Consider the following 17,888-nt stretch of genomic DNA (forward strand, 5'->3'; position numbering starts at 1 on the left):
TCACAAAACAATGTCATTCCTGAAAAGCACCATCATGATATATTAGCGAGTTATAGAGAGTATTTGGTGTAAACTTGTAGTTGTAGAAATCGTGACATAGGGAGTATTTTTCTCTGTTAACAGTTTGTTTTGATTTACACTTGCAAACTTAATATTTAGTTGTAAATTTAACTTGTGGCACAAGGGAATGTGGCCTGCACAGAGCCAATGTTAATTTTTTTTTTTTTAGCTACAACTCTTGTATTTTTCCAATGATTGCTACACATTACAATATGCTTTATCATATTATAGACTACTTTTTTTTTAAAAAGTAATCATGAAATAGATTTTTTTTTTTTAAGATTTATTTATTTATTTATATAAGCACTGGGTACAGTCAGAAGCACGGGAGGGTGAGAGGACTCACCAGAGCCAGAGCGGGGAACAGAACAGGCAGACTGATGAAATACACTGCTGAGGGGAACAGCGGGCACGGCAAGAGAGGTCTGTCACGCCACGTGGACCCTCTACGGCGGCCGGGGATCAAATCGGCACAGCAGAGGCTGCAGACAGCTTCACAGCCCAGCACTCAGTTGCTGCGCCACCAGGAGAGGCCCTGAAATAGCTTCTTTCAATTATATTTTATGCTCAACATCATGGGGTTATACCTCTGGGAATGACTAAATAAGTCAGTATTAAAATCCTTCCCTTCCCCACACCAACCCACTTTTTTTTTTGTCAAGTCACCTTTCTAAACCAGATTTTCTCTGTCGGGTGGCACTGTAAATATTCCAAACCTCCGTTGTTTTAATTCTGTTTAGGCTAATGTGACTTCCCACAGAACTACCTTGTTCACCAGAATAAGGTTGAGAGCACTGTAATATTTGGAGGCTGCATGTAAGAACATGAATGTAATAGTGTGTCTTCTCAATTTGGGGGAAACGCCTCACTTCTATTCAGGCTCATATGGACAGGGACACACAACCAGTTTGCCTCTTCAGATTCCACTGTCCTGCCTCCTTTAGTAAATTACCAGTTCATTTTATAACTAGGCTGGTAAATTTTTGAAAGAGGTTTGTTTTGTTTTGTTTTCACTATGGGGACTACACCTGAGGGGGAGAATCCAGTTACGGTCCAAATATTAACAACAATGTAAGAAAATAAATAAATTAAAAAAAAACAAAAAACTTTTCTTTATAGCTTATTTTGTTTTACTCAAACAGGATGAATTAAATCTTGCTGATTCTGAAGTGGATAACCAAAAACGAGGGAAGCGGCATTATGAAGAAAACAAAAAGAACATTTGGACACTTTAAATAAAAAGAAACGAGAACTGGATATGAAAGAAAAAGAACTAGAGGTGAGCCATCATTTTCCCTTTCATGCTTTGTTTGCAACCTTAGTCATGATTATTAAATGCACTTTCCTTAATGTCATGTTTCCAAACATAGACAAGTTGTCTGATGAATATATATTTTGTAAAGAATAACAGCTGTTTTGGTGAATCAACAGAGGAAGAGGCGTAGGGACTCTCGAAGTGTGGAGACTTAAATAGACCGACGTGAGGAGGACTCCAGGCAGGGCTGCAGCAGTCCCTGTCATGCCTGCGTCATCTGGAAGAGGCTGCGCCTCACAGCCACGGCAAATGCCCGGCTTGGCAAGGGGGTAGCAGCCGCAGCCTTATGTCTGCAAAGCCTCCTTCCTCTGAGTAGCCGGTGCGTCGGCTAGGCTGGAATTCAGCGCCTATTTCTAGACATCCTTGTAGACAGCTGTTAAGCAGAAACCATATTTTAGAAGAAAATAAGTTGACAGCAACATTAGTCTAACTAGAAGAGCTGGATTCCAACTTTACTTTCATAAATCATAGGAAAGTGATTTGCATTCTGTAATCCATTGCCTTACTTGCTTAAGATTTTAGATATGGAATGTTACGAATATGAAATAAGTGCTATGTATAAAAGAGCCTTTGTTTTCTGATATTTACAAATATGGGGGGGGGTCTGTTACTTTAATACAATTTGGTTTTCAGAGACCATTGTGAAATACACAGAAAGCTGTGTGTGACCTTAGCACCCTGAATGCCAAATGTAACTGCAACTTGAAATTTCTTTCAATAGCGAGTTTTGGAGATCTTACAAATAGTTGTACACAGTAATGTACTTTTCTCTTGAAGATTTATAGTGCCTCTGGACACTTGTCAATACAAAGCTTACAGAAATAATGGTGTTGAGTATAATTAAAATACATTTTTAAGCATAATTAATTTCAAAATTTTACTTTGTACATTTTGGCAAAAGTAGTATAATGAATTTTTATATCAAAAAGAGTTTTAAAGCTATCAAACATATGTTATCTTAGGAGAAAATGTCACAAGCAAGACAAATCTGCCCAGAGCGGATAGAAGTAAAAAAATCTGCATCAATTCTAGATAAAGAAATTAATAGATTGAGACAAAAGATACAGGCAGAACATGCTAGTCATGGAGATCGAGAGGAAATAATGAGGTAAGTGGTTGGTGACTGTTTTATTTCCATATATATTATTAAGACATAAAAAATGTTTATCTTAAATTTGGATAAGATGGCTATAGCAGATAGGGAAAACTAAACTAGTCTTATATGTATGTTAATACTATACTTTTTCCTTCTATTGCAAAATTCTTTATGGAGTACATGTTTACATAAATGTTTTATAACCTATGAGATTCATATAAACATAAAAATAATCAGCTTCACACTTAAAGAAATGCAAATCACAGCAGTTCTTTATATATCAAGATGAAGAAAACGTATACTTCATGTTAGTGAGATTTTAATGAATTAGATATTTTTCTATTACTAGTAAAAATGGAAGTTCTAGTACAGTTAGACTACAGAATCAAAAGCAAGACTAACTCAGGTTAAATTCTAATTCTACTCTTTGTCATGTGACATTGGCAAATTACATAATCTTCTGAAACATCATTTTCTAATTACAAATGGGCATAAAGTACTTTAGCTTTTGGGGTTGTTATGAAGATTAAATGAGATAGTCCATAGTAAATAGAATATATGGAGTACTTAGTGTATTAGATGCTATGTATCCTAAGGTATGTTACAGTATGTTATTATAGCATAAGAGGCCTTCAGAAAGGCCTCTTAATAACACTTTAAGAACACCCAGTTGAACACTTTATGTCAAACACCTTCAAAAAAATTCCATTTGGTTAAGTAATTTGTTATGATTTAAAATGAAAAAAGCAATTGGTGCTTAGAAATGTGTATTATAGTGGTGTAACACTGAAAAGTTAGAAGTAGCATACAACTGCAGGATAATTAAATTACAGTAGAAAATTGTAGCTGTTATACTTTATGAAGAACTTTTCATGTTAAAAAAAATGGAAACGAGTAAGTGATCACAATTCTATTTTGGAAAACAATGGCAAGGGAAAAAAAAAGAAATCTTTCTTCAAAATAGAAAATACCTCATGTTTTAAAAATACAGTATAAAAGTGCACGCAGTGGAAAGCTTTACTTTCTCTCTGTATCCTCATCCTCTCCTTCACTTTTTCCCTTTTATCTTAATGTATTTATTAAATATACTTTTAGTGTTTGTACAAGTGCAAGTTCATGTTGAGTATATGTCATTTTTCATCCTTGCAGAGTCAAAAGGTAGCACATAATATAAACTGTTTCTTTGACTTAGTGATACCTTTTAGATTTCTTTCTATCTCAATAAATAGGCTTTTTCTCATTTTTTAATAATATACTATATTTAACCATCTCTTATTGATGGATAATTGAATTTTTATGTAATCTTTGCTATTATAAAAAAAGTGTTTATTTGCAAGGAATGAATTGGGAGAAATAGGTGGAAGGGATTAGTAAGGAAGGATACTTCTATGACTATATGTTTTGACTTTTGGGAACACTAAATTTTACATAAAATGAAATTAAATCAAGAAGGATGGGAGAAATCTAAACAAATAAAACATCTCTATTTCAAATCAGTAATTTCCACACTGGAGGAAGGAAAAAGCCTGATTCAGAGAATTTTAGAATACGGTAAATTTACGTATTACGGAAATAATTGTGAGTCCATCTTGAATGATTCTTGTGGAAATTTGTTTTTTGTAGTAGTATGGTGTGACATTCTGCAGCTGTTGTGGGACTGAATAAATGTTAATGTTGCTAAGAACCAGGTCCCTACTATAAAAGAAGGAAGACAGAAGCATGGAATAATTAGGTGAAGAAAAATAGTGGGGTTAAACTGCAGTTGCAGTTAGGGATATCAGTATGAACTCATGTTTTTAGTTCTGTTGGTAGAAAAGTTCTAGAAGAAATGTCACCCTGGTAATAATGAGAACCCAAAATTTAACTCTGTTAAAATTAAAAACAGAGGGTGATCAGCCTTGAGGATTCCCTGGGTAGAAAATCAGTTTATATACACAAATCTTCATTCAGCTTATTTCAAGGCTATCTTGGTGTAGGTGATTCTTATTTTAGCCTCTGGAGTGTGCAAGTAAAATTAAACTCTTTCTTAAGCATGATAAGCTGCCTTGTAACATCTTTTTTTGCTTGCTGTTTTGGTTTGCAGAAGTAAGCAGGTCCATATGTGTTTCTTTTCCCCTTAGTTCCACTATGGAATATTACTCCATATCAGTTAATTGAGGTCTCCCTCATTCCTGCTGCCTCATCATACTGCAGCAGGTTGGGGGACGGGAGATAGCAGTCAGCACACCATGCTTCGATACTTGTTCTGTTACTGCATTTGAGTAGTTTCCAGTATTTTAGTTAACATGTGATGTTGCAGTGAATTGCCTTATGTACGTGCATTTTGCTGTTGTTGGATAGCTGTCTTCACAGTGAATTTCCACAAGTGACTGTAATAGACTGAAGCATAGTACATAAGTGATTTTGTTGTTATATAATGCTTAATCCCCTTCTTAGTGTTTCTACCATGTTTGCTTTTTCGTCAACATTCTATGAGAAAGAATGCTTCTTTCTACCTTGCCAACATTGTAATATAGCATGTAGAGTTAAGCTTTTAATTATTGCCCATCTGATGGCTGGAAAGTGGTCTTTTAGTGTAATTTTAACTCACATTCCATCATTGTGAATGAAAATGAATATCCTTTCATATGTGTAAGGATCATTTTTTGTGCATTATGTGTTTTTGACCATTTTTCTGTAGGCTATTTAGTCTTCCTCATCCTCCACTCCCACCATTTTAAATTTTTTAAAAGATGTTTTGGGGATATTAGTCATATGAAACATTCTTTTCTTTCGTTATTTGTCATTTTTGAATTTGTTCATACTCTTTTTGCGTTTTGGCCATGAAACAATCACTTTTATTAAGCTCAATATTTCAGTCTTTAATTATATCTGGTTAGGTCATAGTTTGCCGCGGACCAGCCCAGCGGTGGCGGGAGATTGAGACAATCTCAGGGTTGATTGAGAATGAGCTAAAGGTGGTCGAAGGACTTAGGGCGAGGGACAAAAAAGAATGACACACAGACACACTCAAGGGAGAGTGAAAATCTGAGTGCAATTTATTGAAGGCAATCTTTTTTTTATACATTTTCTCTATAATTACTTTCATTGTTTTTGCACAGAATCTGGTTAATCATTATCAAAGTATACGTAATCACCGTAACACATATCATTACATATTGCTTATTATCTTTCACAAAATCATATAAATCAAGAACATTTCATACTGTTATTTTCCCTGCTGGAGGTGTGTTCTAGATCTTCTGATTCATTATTATGATTATATATTTTCTATTATTAATATCTTTTCAGCTTATATTTATTTCTATATTTGATTATTCTGTTTACTACACGCATTATAGTCTGTTTCCATGGTTACATTCCTTTATTATGAGCTTAGTTACTGGCAACATATTTAAGTGGTGCCTCAATCATTCACAGGCCTGTTTGTTCCTGTTGCTTTACACGGATGATCAGGTGGGACCAAAATCCCCTCGGGGACTGCGTCTGTCTTAGGTTGTCAGGACTCACTTCCTGATCTTACCCGTCATTGACTGTCCAGTCCAGCTCACAGGGGCAGAGAGCATTGTGCCAAGACAGCACAGCCACCCATTATTGATGCGAGATTGTGGCAATTGTAACATTGCTCTCAGGAGCCGCCACAATAGTTCAGAAGCCTTTCTCTGTACCTGGGTTAAGGAAGGCATTTACTTCTTTTTTCCCCTGGTACATTTATGTGCTCATTTTTGTTTGATCTCATTTTTTATTTGGAGCTTATGGTATGAGGAGTGGATTTTATCTTTTTTCAAAATGGCTATACACACGTTTCAAAACTTGTGTGTCCTCTTATTTCCTTAAGAATGGAAATAAGCATAATATATTTTGTGGTTTTCCATGTTCAGGCTGTTTACCTTTGGCTTTTGTATTTGAAGGGTAGCCGGATAGAAAATCATCTTTCTTGCTGACTCCTGTTTGTGGCGGTTCTCGTTCATCTCTTAAGTCCTTAACTTAGAGCGTCAGTGTGTACTTCTCCCTTGGTCTGCCTCAGACTTGTCAGTATGTAGATTTCAGTGTGAGTTCTCAAAGCTTTTCTTATATTTTTAAGTAATTTTCTGTTCTGTTGTTTAGTTTTCACTTTGGAGGTCTTCAGTTATAGAAAGTTAGCCTTTGTCTTCTCTAGTTACTTTGCCCATTTTATCTGTTTTCCTCCATTTTGTTTGCCTTTTTCATTGCTGATCTCTGTCTGTAAATGTTTGCTGTGGCTGGTGTCTGTTTGCCCCTCGTTATCTCATTTGTCTTTGTGTGTGTGTGTGTGTGTGTGTGTATGTGTAATCCCTATGCCTTGGATTCTGTAGATTCTTACTTTGCCTCCCCTTGATTGTCCCCTTCTGTTTTTACCTGTCTGTCCTCTGAGTTACTATTTATCTGTTCTTTCAGTTCTGCTTTGTGCTGTTTCTTCTTGGTAGCCACTTGTCTCATGTTTTGTTTTAATTTGTGACATTCAGTTACAGTTTTTTTTTTTAATTTATTTATTTATGTATACAAGAGCTGGGGTACAGGCCAGAGATGAGGGGGGTGAGAGGATTCACCAGAGACAAAGTGGGGAACAGAACAGGCAGACTGACTGAAATACACTGCTGAGGGGAGCAGCAGGCGAGTCAGGAGAGGTCTGCTCCTCTGTTGAGGGCTTCTCTCTGGCCGGCTGGGGATCGAACTCGTGCTGCAGAGGCTGCCGATTGCTTGATAGTGTGGTGCTTAACCCCTTGTGCCACCAGGGAGGTCCCTCAATTACAGTTTTTACCAACTTGGTGACTTTGGTCTAGTAAGTTTTCTTTGTAGGGGAGTCTTGCTGCTTTTTTTCCACCTACTTTTTCCATAAATATCTCTATATGGATGTTATATGTGTGCCTTTTTTTTTTTTTAAAGATTTATTTATACAAGAACAGGGGTACAGGCCAGAGGCTCAGGAGGGTGAGAGGATTCACCAGAGACAGAGCAGGGAGCAGAACAGGCAGACGGACTGAAGACACTGCTGAGGGGAGCAGCGGGTGAGGCAGGAAAGGTCTGCTGTGCCATGTGGGTATCTCCCTGGCCGGCCGGGAAGCAAACCCACGATGCAGAGGCTACAGACAGTTTCACAGCACTGCGCTCAACCCGCTGCGCCACTGGGGAGGCCCATGTGTGTGCCTTTTGATACTCATTTTTTTAGTTAGATTTTTCTGGACTGGACGTTTGAAGGAGAATGGGGAAAGACAAAGTAGCTTTCATATTTTGTCAGGCTCTTGTTCTGCCCTGCTCCAGCAAGGAAGTGTTGCCCTCGCTAGTGTGCTTTTGCACAGTAGCTGTGTCTTCTCTGCCTCTTTGGTCTTGTCTTGTTTTAGACTAGGGTGGAGGGACCCTAAAGCTCACCTTGTGTTCCTGTGTTCCTGCACTGGTATCTGAAACATTTCTTACCTTCCTGTGTAATCCTATCACCTTTGAAAGATACATACATTTGCTAGCCTTCTTTAAGATCTGCCACCTCGGCCCACCTGGGCACTTTCTTCAGGTTCTTTCAAGGGCTTGGACTTTGTCTTGGGCCAGCCACATACCTGTCCTTACGCAGGGCAGAACACGCTCATTCTGGCAGTGTATTTTCTTTGGAAAATTAAGAAATCTGCTGCTGAGGTTTCCCCTCAGTTTTCCTTGCTCTTCCCTGTTAAGTATATTTGGGTTTTACTTGTATTTGTGTCCTTTTGAATGGCACTTATTTATTGAATATTTTGTTCATAAAATAGGCAGTACCAAGAAGCAAGAGAAACCTATCTTGATCTGGATAACAAAGTAAGGACTTTGAAAAGGTTTATTAAATTACTGGAAGAAATAATGACCCATAGATACAAGACATACCAACAGTTTAGAAGGTAAGTGCATAAAAAGGTTGCCACATATTGTAGCTTTTTGTTTTGTTTTCACATTATCCCTTATACATAATAAAAGTAAATCAGTAGAACTTTACATGATCTGCTAAAAGAAGGAGCTGCCAGTTTGCCTTGTCAGCCAGAATTCCGGCTTTGAATGTACCTCATAGCCAGCTTATCCAAGACAAGGATGGTAGAGTTTGCATTGTGCCAGGCAGTTTCTAAGATATTCTAGGTACAAAATGATTAAGACATTGCCCTGACCCTTTCCATTAGAAAGTTGAGGGGAGACAAACAGATGAATAGACTATTTATCCATTTAGCCTAACACTATATTAGAGTTTAATCCGCTCAAGGACAAAATTTGCGTCTAGTGCATTAAGGTAAGTAATGCCTGACATAGATTAGTGGAATGATTGGTAGGAACTGACTGTAATAGTGAGATATAATGTGTTACTTATGGGAAGGCATCTTTATTTCATGTTTATTATAGGATGTATGTTTATTATAGTAGTAAGTAAGTGGTTAGAAATATAAAAGCATAGTAAACAAATCACATAAGTTCCTACCTATTGCGTGGGCAACCAGTATGAACATTTGGGCATATTTTTCTCTTACATGCTGAATATACAGTTTTTTATATTCTTTTAATGTGCCCATTTTCTTTATTTCAAGTGTTTAACTTTACGATGCAAATTATATTTTGACAACTTACTGTCTCAGCGTGCCTATTGTGAAAATGAATTTTGACCACAAGAATGAAACTCTGACTATATCAGTAAGTATCTTAACTCTGGAGTGGTAATTGTTGGAGAATTAGCTGCTGCTTTTCTTTTGATGATACATTGATAAACTTTAACCTGTTGTCTTTGAAAAACAAAAGAAACTGCTGTTTAAGTTGTAACTTCCTCCCCCTCCCCTCACATAACCACATTATTTTCTTATAATGATATTAGGGATTTTTATTTTCAGTGGTAAGTATTTATATTCTCCACTGGTCGCTTTTTTAAAAATCACAGGATTTTAAATTACGTGAAACATTATTAAAAGTTCATATTCTCTTTTAATAGGAAGCTAAGATAAGATTTCTCAAAGGATGTTATACCTCGTGTAATTGACTTTGTATTTCTTGTTTCTGAAGGTGTCCCTAAAAATCACACCTCTCTTAGATGACAAAGCTCTACCACATTCAACTTTGTAGACTTTTATGTTTGTAGATTGTTTCAGTCACATCCATTAAGGAGTATTGCATGTAACATAAAAAATGTATAGTCAGGACACCAAGGTCAACTACCTACTCTGAATATTAGAGCACAGTTTTCAATAAGTGCTACTACTCTCACTTGCCATAAATTTTATACTTCCATTTTAATACTGAGAATAAGAAATAATTGGCAGTACATATATGCAACATAATACTCACCTAAAATTTTTTAAGAATAATAAGAATGTCAGCTCATTTAAAATGGTCAGAACCTACCAAGTGAAAGCATTCACATGGTAAATAAGCACATTAAAAAGTGCTCAGTATAGTTAGTTATACCACAATAAGTTACTGTCAGACTGCTATTACTGTGACTAAAGTGAACAAGACTGATAATATCTTGGGTTGGCGAGGGTGTGGACTTAGAACTCTCATACCCTGTGGGAGTATAATTTAGTAGAACTAATTTGGGAACCTGTCTGGCAATGTCTGTGGAAACCATTTCATTCTTAAAACCCTTCAAAACTGTTAAAAAAATCATCTGATTATTAAAGTCAATTTAGTAGCTACCTTTTGAGGTAGTGACTGGAGGGAATCTCTGAGATACTAGGAATGTTCTAGGTCATGATCTGAGTAATGGTTACCTAGGTGTGGGTGTATGTATGTGCACATAGAAATCATTGAACTGAACACTGAGGCTTTGTGTTCTTCACTTTATATAAGCTCTATTCTAATAGACATGAGACAAGAAGAAAGCTTTGGGATGTTTGGGTTGTTTATGCCCAGCGCCAACATTGCAAGACAAATGAAGTCACATTTTCCGACACCATCATCCCTATGATTCAAGAGAATGTCATTGCTTTAAGAATCTTTAATTTTCTAGTGTGCCTTTTACAAATAAGGAAACTGAGGCTGAAGGCCTTCAAACTCTGCAGTTTATCTAGGACTTCATTCATTAGATTTTATAAAACTGCAGTTTTGGAGCAAAATGCTGCTTGCTGTTCAGTTCTTTTATGTGGGATTTTTTGGTTTGGTTTGGTTTGGCTTTTTAATGCCTGTGTTTATGTTGCTTTTTCATTTGGATTTTCATAGAGGATTCATACTTACGATAAATATAAAATTTCAGTTTATGTTTAAATTTAGAATTTTTCATAAAACTGGTCACTGTTTTTCATCTTATGTACGTTATTTATGTCTGGAATTCTATTGAAGTTAAATAGAATCCCTTTTAATGTTATTTCATACACTTTTTTTTTTTTTTTTTTTTTTTTTTCAGAAAACTATGAGTTTGTTGTTTCTTTAATTGCTTTTTGAGTAAAGAGGATTTTTTTTTTAAAAAGAATTTTAAATCATTACTACTGTTAATTATTGGGCCAGTGTAAACATCTTTTAATTTGGTCTTGTGTCCTTTGACATTCAGAAATACTCTTAAAGCCCTTAACCACTAGATGTCACTCCCAGTTCTGGTAACAAAAGATTATCTTGGCACTGATGCGTGTTTGATGAAAGAAATAAGGAAACCAGTCGTATTTGCAGCAGCACAAAAACAATAAAATAGTGAAGAATAAATTTAGTCAAAGAGATGAAAGATCTGTGCACTGTAAAATCTAAGGCATTTTGTTTGGTGAAAGAAATTGAAGACACAGATAAGTGGTAGGATAGCCCTATTTCATAGAGCACGAGACTCAGCATTGTTAAAGCTATCCATCAATTCACTGCAATCCCCCTCTAGATTCCAGTAGCATTGTTCACAGAAATAGAAAAAAAAAATCCTAAAATTCTTCTGAAACGTCTAAAACTCCTAATTAGCCAGAGCAATCTTGAAAAAGAACAAAGCTGGAGGAATCACACTTCCTGATTTCAAACTATATTACAAAGCTGTAGTAATCAAAACAGTGTAGTACTGTTAGAAAAACAGACATATAAATTGATGGAACAGAATTGACAGTCCAGAAATAAGCTCATGTATGTATGGTCAACTAATGTTTGACAGAGGAACCAAGAATAAACAATGGGAAAGGACAGTCTCTTCAGTAAATGACATTAGTAATGACATTCAGTAAATGACACGTGCAAAAGATTAAAACTGCACCCCTATGTTATACCACTCACAGTAATCAGCTCGAAATGGATTACAGACTTAGAAGACTTGAAAACCATAAAACTCCTAGAAGAAAACATAGAGAAGAAGCTCCTTGACATTGGTCTTGGTCATGATTTTTCATATTAGACACCAAAAGCATAAGCAGCAAAAGCAGATATAAACAAATGGAACTACATCAAACTTCTACACAGCAGAAGAAACTGTCAACAAAATGAAAAGGCTGCCTATGTAACAGAAAATATTTGTAGACCATACATCTAGTGAGTCAATAACTAAACTATATGAAAAATTCATACAAATCAACAGCAAAAAAACTAATCTTTTAAAATTGGTAAGGGGCCTGAATAGAATATTTTTCTAAGAACACATATTAATGGCATAGGAAAAGGCATTCAGTATCATTAATAATCAGGGAAATGCAAATCAGAACCCCAGGGGGAGATACCATCTGTTAAAATGGCTGTTAGCAAAATGAGGAGAGACATCCTGGTGCAGGTGATGTGGGAACTACTTAAGTATCCATTGACAGACTGCTGGATAGCTATCTGAGATAGGATCTCTAATAGAACATTATTTACCATAAAAAGGGGGGAATCTTGGAATTTGCAACAACATGGGAGAACCTTGATAACATTGTAAGTGAAAAAGTCAGGGAAAGGCAAATACTCCTGTCCTCTCACTTGTATGTGGATCTTAAAAAGCTGAAATCAGGGATGGGAAAACGGGTGAAGGTGGCCAAAGGGTGCAAGCTGTATGAAGTGAGTGAGTTTCCCCGTGTTTCCTGTTAGGAGTTACACAGGTTTAGGTCTTCTACACGGACTGTAATCCACTTCAAGTTGATTTTTTGTGAGTGGTGGAAGTTAAGGGCACAGTTTTGCTCTTGCATGTAGCTGTCTAGGTTCCCCAGTGCCGTTTAAGAGAGTGCACTTTCCCCATTGTCTGTTCATGGCTTCTTTGTCAAATATTAGTTGAGTGTATGGGAGAGTTTATCTCCAGGTTCTCAGTTCTGTTCCGTGAGTCTTATACGGTGTTATAGATCAGTTTTACTTCAGTAAAGCCAGGGGTGGGGGGAATCTTTGCCGTTCTAGAAAGACTAGTTTATTTATTTTGACCATTAACATTTGCCTGGCATTAACACTTTTAATATTAAGCCTTGGAATTTTGGTGTGTTAAATCCAGTTATGGTATCACCTTGATTCTCACAAAAACAAGACCACCGTTATACAGCTCACTCTTATACTGTACAGTATTTTAAATGGCGGATGGCATTTCCACATGACTCAGTGATTTTATTTATTTGTTTTTAAACTATAAACTCATTCTTGTAACCTTTTTGGTAAGAATTAACTCAGACTTTCCTATGCTTTTTTGTTAACGCATTCAAGGTCCAGCCTGGAGAGGGAAACAAAGCCGCCTTCAATGACATGAGGGCCCTCTCTGGAGGCGAGCGTTCCTTCTCCACGGTCTGCTTCATTCTCTCTCTCTGGTCGATTGCTGAATCTCCCTTCAGATGCCTGGATGAGTTTGATGTCTACATGGTAGTGTTAAATTTTAAGTTATCTAATTTTGTTGTTCAAAGTATGTTTTGATAAGACGTCAGTTTTCCTTTAGTTTTGCCTACAACTGAGAAGATCCTGCCCTGACACCTCACTTAGTTTGTGGTAAGTGTGGGAAAGCACTAAGTGCAGCCTCTCCCTTGCCACCACACTGCTGGCAGCCTGCCCTGGATTTCAGCTCGCTCTCCCATCCCTGGTACCCCTGCTCGCCATCAGCGCCTCTCTGGCCTCTTGCCTGGCTTGCTTCCGTTTCCTGTTTTAACACACAGTTGTCACCGGGTCACGAGCCTTGCAGTGACTGTCTACTCGCTGTTCATTCTCTCCCTTCCTTCACAACCACACTTTTCAAAAGAGCAGTATATAGAGCAGCAGGGAGCAAGAACATTTAACGTTAAAATAAAACCAACATTGAGCCCTGCTGTGCTGCCAGGTGCCCATTGACTTTGGGCAGTGTGCGTACCCTTTTTTGGGCCTCAGTTTCTTCAGCTGTCAGTAAGGTCATTCGTCTTTCCTGCCTCTCAGGATTGCAGTGAACTTCTGTGATGTCTCACAGCTAGTAAGTCCTTGCAGCTGAGCTACAAGTCATTCTCTTCTGTGTGTCTCATTCTCTGTTTAGTCCACCGTAACCTGAGTTAACCCTGCACTACTTCAGCAAAACTGCTTTAGCAAAGATCATAAATGAACTTTGAATCTTCCTTTAATTCTCAAAGTATTTGACACCACAGACCGTCTTCGAAAATGTGTCTTCTTGCCAGTGTCCATACTCCACTCCCTGGTTCTGCTCTGTCCTCTTGGTCTCAGTCTGACAAGCTGCCTCCCTTAATTCCCTTGTTCTTCAATACTTGGGGTCTTCTTTGTTAGTTTTCTCTTGTTAATTTTCCTGGTTACCTACCCACTCTCAACCCCAACACGCCTACATTTGGATACCAACAAATCCTCAGGTACTTTACTTGGATACCAAGTACCTCACTCAGCCTGACAGCTCCTGCCCTCTGCACGCATACACCCAGCTACCTAGTAGATGACGCACATCGCAGACTCAGTGTGCCTCTATTAACGTCTCCTCCTTTCTTTTCCAGAATTCCCTACTTTGATTAATGGCACATCCACTCACCTAACTTTGAACATTTTGATTTATCTTTGATTTTTTTCACTGGCACATTAGATTACCTTTCAGATACGCCCGATGGAAGAATTTCTATATGAGCCATTGAGCAGTAGCAGCAGGCGCTGGGTCCCCTGTCTGCCCCAGAGCTTCTGTTCTAAACCATTTCCTCCTGCCACACGTAGCTTCTACTAGACCATTAAAAATGTGTGCATTTGTTTGTCTGTTTTCAATTTTCAGTTTGTTTTTTTTGGGGGGGGGTGGAATATTTAAAATTTTTCCTTTTCTGTAATTTAACTCAAAATACAGGCACATTGTTCAATTCATTTGACATAAATACATACTTTGTTCATTTTAGACCTAAGCATTCTTTTCCTATATACTCATGTGCTATTTAGTTTATTTTAAAGAATGAATCAAGAAAATGGTCCATAAATTCAAATTCAGATTGTATAAATTGTAGGTGATGATGGAGACAGAGTTTTTGTGAAACATCTTAACCATTGAGAGGAAATTTTGAGAGATTTAATAAGTTAGAAACTGTTCACTTTTGTTAATGCTGACCTTGGTGGTGAACTTTATAACTTAGGTTCATTCCGTATCAGTTAGGTCTTTTGAATATTTTCTGATTGTTTTAACTGTGAAATATACTTGAGGAAGGCAGCTGCACAGACATACACTTTGCCTATGGACATGACCTGGAAGTTAGATATTCTTTTTCCCTCTGAGAATTTGGCGCCATAGGTAAGGATCAACTTACATAAAAATCTAGATGTGCGTGTCAGCCAGCAGATGTGGCTATTACAGGAACATGGCTGAAACAGCCGTGATCCTGACCTTTGCCTTTGTTCCCAGGACATGGTTAACCGGAGAATAGCGATGGACATGATACTCAAGATGGCAGATTCCCAGCGCTTTAGACAATTTATCTTGCTTACCCCTCAGAGCATGAGGTAACTTTAAAAAGCTCTTCTGTGAATATAAATACTAAGTATGTAAGTGGGGGGGAAACACATTTCCTAATCTTAATGTTTTTAATGCAAAGGCATAAAAATTATCTCCTCTGCCAGTTCAAGAGATTTTAGATGATTTCCTTTTTTGTTGTTGCAAATTTCATTCTCTCCCTTTTAGAACACAAGCAAGTTACTTTGAATGTGATTATTGACTTGGTGCTGTTTGTATTTTGAATCTGTTCCTTCCTGATTTCATAGCCAATTAATATAAAATAATTTTTGTAATTCTGTTTAGACCACAAGAAGCAAGCCATGATTTCCCTCATCTTGGTTTTTTTCTTGGTGCTGTGCAAGTACCAGCCTTTCTGAACAAAGAGCTCGCTGAGCCAGCTGTCTCTGGCTGCTGAGGAGGAGTCGGCACCCGGTTACGTCCAGTGATGCCCACCTCCGAGGTGGTTGCTTGGTCCTGTGGAGATTTAAATTTGTAATTAGGAGTATTGAGGGACTGTCTTTCTGACTGAAACAACCAGAGTGAGAAATAGTTAATACATAAATCTCCTTCATTTTCTTTTTCCTCCAAACTGAAAGCCCATAGCAGTTACCAAGAAGTTAAAGAATGAAAAAAAATTTCCTTAATGCAAATGACATTTCTTCTCCAACTCCAGAGACACACATATCCCTGTAGCAGGTGACAGCCATTACATATTTTCTTGAGGAAGCATTAGCATTTTTTTAAATGTGAAACAATTTTTCTTGGAAATTTGAGTAATTAATTTTGCTTCCTCTAGCTCGCTTCCATCAAGTAAACTGATTAGAATTCTTCGAATGTCTGATCCTGAAAGGGGACAAACCACATTGCCTTTCCGGCCTGTGACTCAAGAGGAAGAAGACAACCGGAGCTGATTTTTAACAACATGCCATGTCCTCCTGTTGAAAGATTTGTAAAGGGAAAATATTCAGGACTATTTCTTGAAATAAAATGAAGCTGAAGATATTCTAAAATAAAAAAACTCATTTATATATCTTACCCTAGTATACAATATGTAAATAAGCCTAGAAAACCAACTACAACCAGCAATTTAAAGTTACTATTACTTTACTTTGAGAAAATCAGTTTCATAGTACTGGTTTTAAATCTTTTTAAGTTTGTTTTTTTTTAACCATCTACTTTTATAGATTGTTTTTCAGAAGTAAAATTTTGTACATATGCACATGTACATACTGTTTAGTTTGGGTTCATTTCTATAGTGTTTTGTAAGAATTAAAATAAAAGTCTGAGCTCCTGATTCTATTCAGTTTTGCTTCCCAGAACTGTGTTCTCGTTGCAGGGACAGGGCACAGCGGACATCTGGTCTGGTTTGTGCTTATTGATCGTGATGGGCCTACACAGGCTGAAAGCTCTTTGAACAGAATCCCCGCACAGGTAGTTTTTAACCCCAGAGATCCAACTGTAGATTTGGACTGTACTTTTAATTATTTCATCAATATGAGATGCTGTCTCTTTATAAGACTCTCCACAGAGTACATCAGCACTGCCCGCTCCGACGCAGCACCTTCCCCCAGTCTGCTCACTGTTGTCCCCCAGCTCAGTGTCCCAACCATGTCAGACCTAGATTGTGACACAGGGCTGTGTGCCCTGCTCAGCAGCGGACTTGCCAGGTTTACGATCCCTCTGGTAGCATGCCAGGGTTCTCAAGCTCAGGCTCGGCTGAGAGAGGGCACAAGCCGGGGGACCGTGCAGGCCAGGCTGAGGAGTCGGGCTGGGAAATAGGAGGACAAAGTTGGCTCTCCCTGGAGCAGGAAAGAAGTAGCCAAAGGCCGAGCTGTTCATTGTGAGCTGACATCAGTTATAAGGCGCAGCCTGGCTTTAGAGGCATTAAAAAGTGTGCTTTTCAGAATGGTAAAATACAGTATATTAAGAAAAGGTATTTATGAGCTTTTTTAAAGAAAGCATGACTAGGGATCCTGCCTTTCTGCTCTGCATTGATACTAAAAGACACAATGGATATCCATCAAGGAGCATCCCTGTAGTGTTAGCAATAAATAGGAGTGAAATTTGAAAAGAAGAATCCTTAAAAAGGCAGTTTGAAAGCAGTGTCACTTGAGAAAATCTGGATTTTGGTTTTGGTGGGGAGAGATAGTGTTGAGATTATTTGGCAAAGGCTAAGTCCAAAAACTTACACTTTTCCAATCTAAGAATTTTTAGAAAGATGAAATATGCTGAATTTTTTCAGCGTATTTTTTCCTCACCAAAGTGATTTTTTTAATTACATTTGTAATTCATTTGTTTCAAAACTATTTTAACATCATATGCTTTTTCAGATTAAAAAAGCAAAAAAAAATACACCAAATGCATACACTTACATTAATTAAACTTCAGTGTCTGAGTTTTTGTGATGATTTCTAAATGTTGTGGTTCTTTATACAAATGAGAAAAAAAATATTCCTCAGGTATCCACGCACCACTGTCATGTCACTTTGGCCTCACAAAGTTTGGTTGTGATTCTCATAAGTGAAAATATCTACAACTAATATTCTAATTAATAGTCATATTAATTAGAATAAAATAATAAAAAGTTGTTCCTTTAAAATATGTGGCTTTGCAAAATAAACTTT

The 17,888-nt window shown here is 37.3% G+C and overlaps 1 protein-coding gene across 1 annotated transcript in view; it reads left to right on the plus strand.

Annotated features, from left to right (window-relative positions):
- SMC6 (structural maintenance of chromosomes 6) overlaps positions 1-17,494 on the plus strand; it is a 55,678-nt gene extending 38,184 nt beyond the window's left edge. Inside the window, 9 exon segments of the mRNA XM_054701359.1 lie at positions 1,203-1,263; positions 1,266-1,339; positions 2,338-2,483; positions 8,228-8,357; positions 9,026-9,084; positions 9,086-9,128; positions 13,044-13,196; positions 15,175-15,272; positions 16,061-17,494. Of these exon segments, the coding sequence (XP_054557334.1) occupies positions 1,203-1,263; positions 1,266-1,339; positions 2,338-2,483; positions 8,228-8,357; positions 9,026-9,084; positions 9,086-9,128; positions 13,044-13,196; positions 15,175-15,272; positions 16,061-16,175 (879 nt within the window). The 3' untranslated portion in view covers positions 16,176-17,494.
- The last annotated feature ends 394 nt before the right edge of the window (positions 17,495-17,888 follow it).

This window comes from Talpa occidentalis, unplaced genomic scaffold (assembly GCF_014898055.3).
Source record: "Talpa occidentalis isolate TD23 unplaced genomic scaffold, MPIMG_talOcc4v2.1 talOcc4.5, whole genome shotgun sequence".
Taxonomy (NCBI): Eukaryota; Metazoa; Chordata; class Mammalia; order Eulipotyphla; family Talpidae; genus Talpa; species Talpa occidentalis.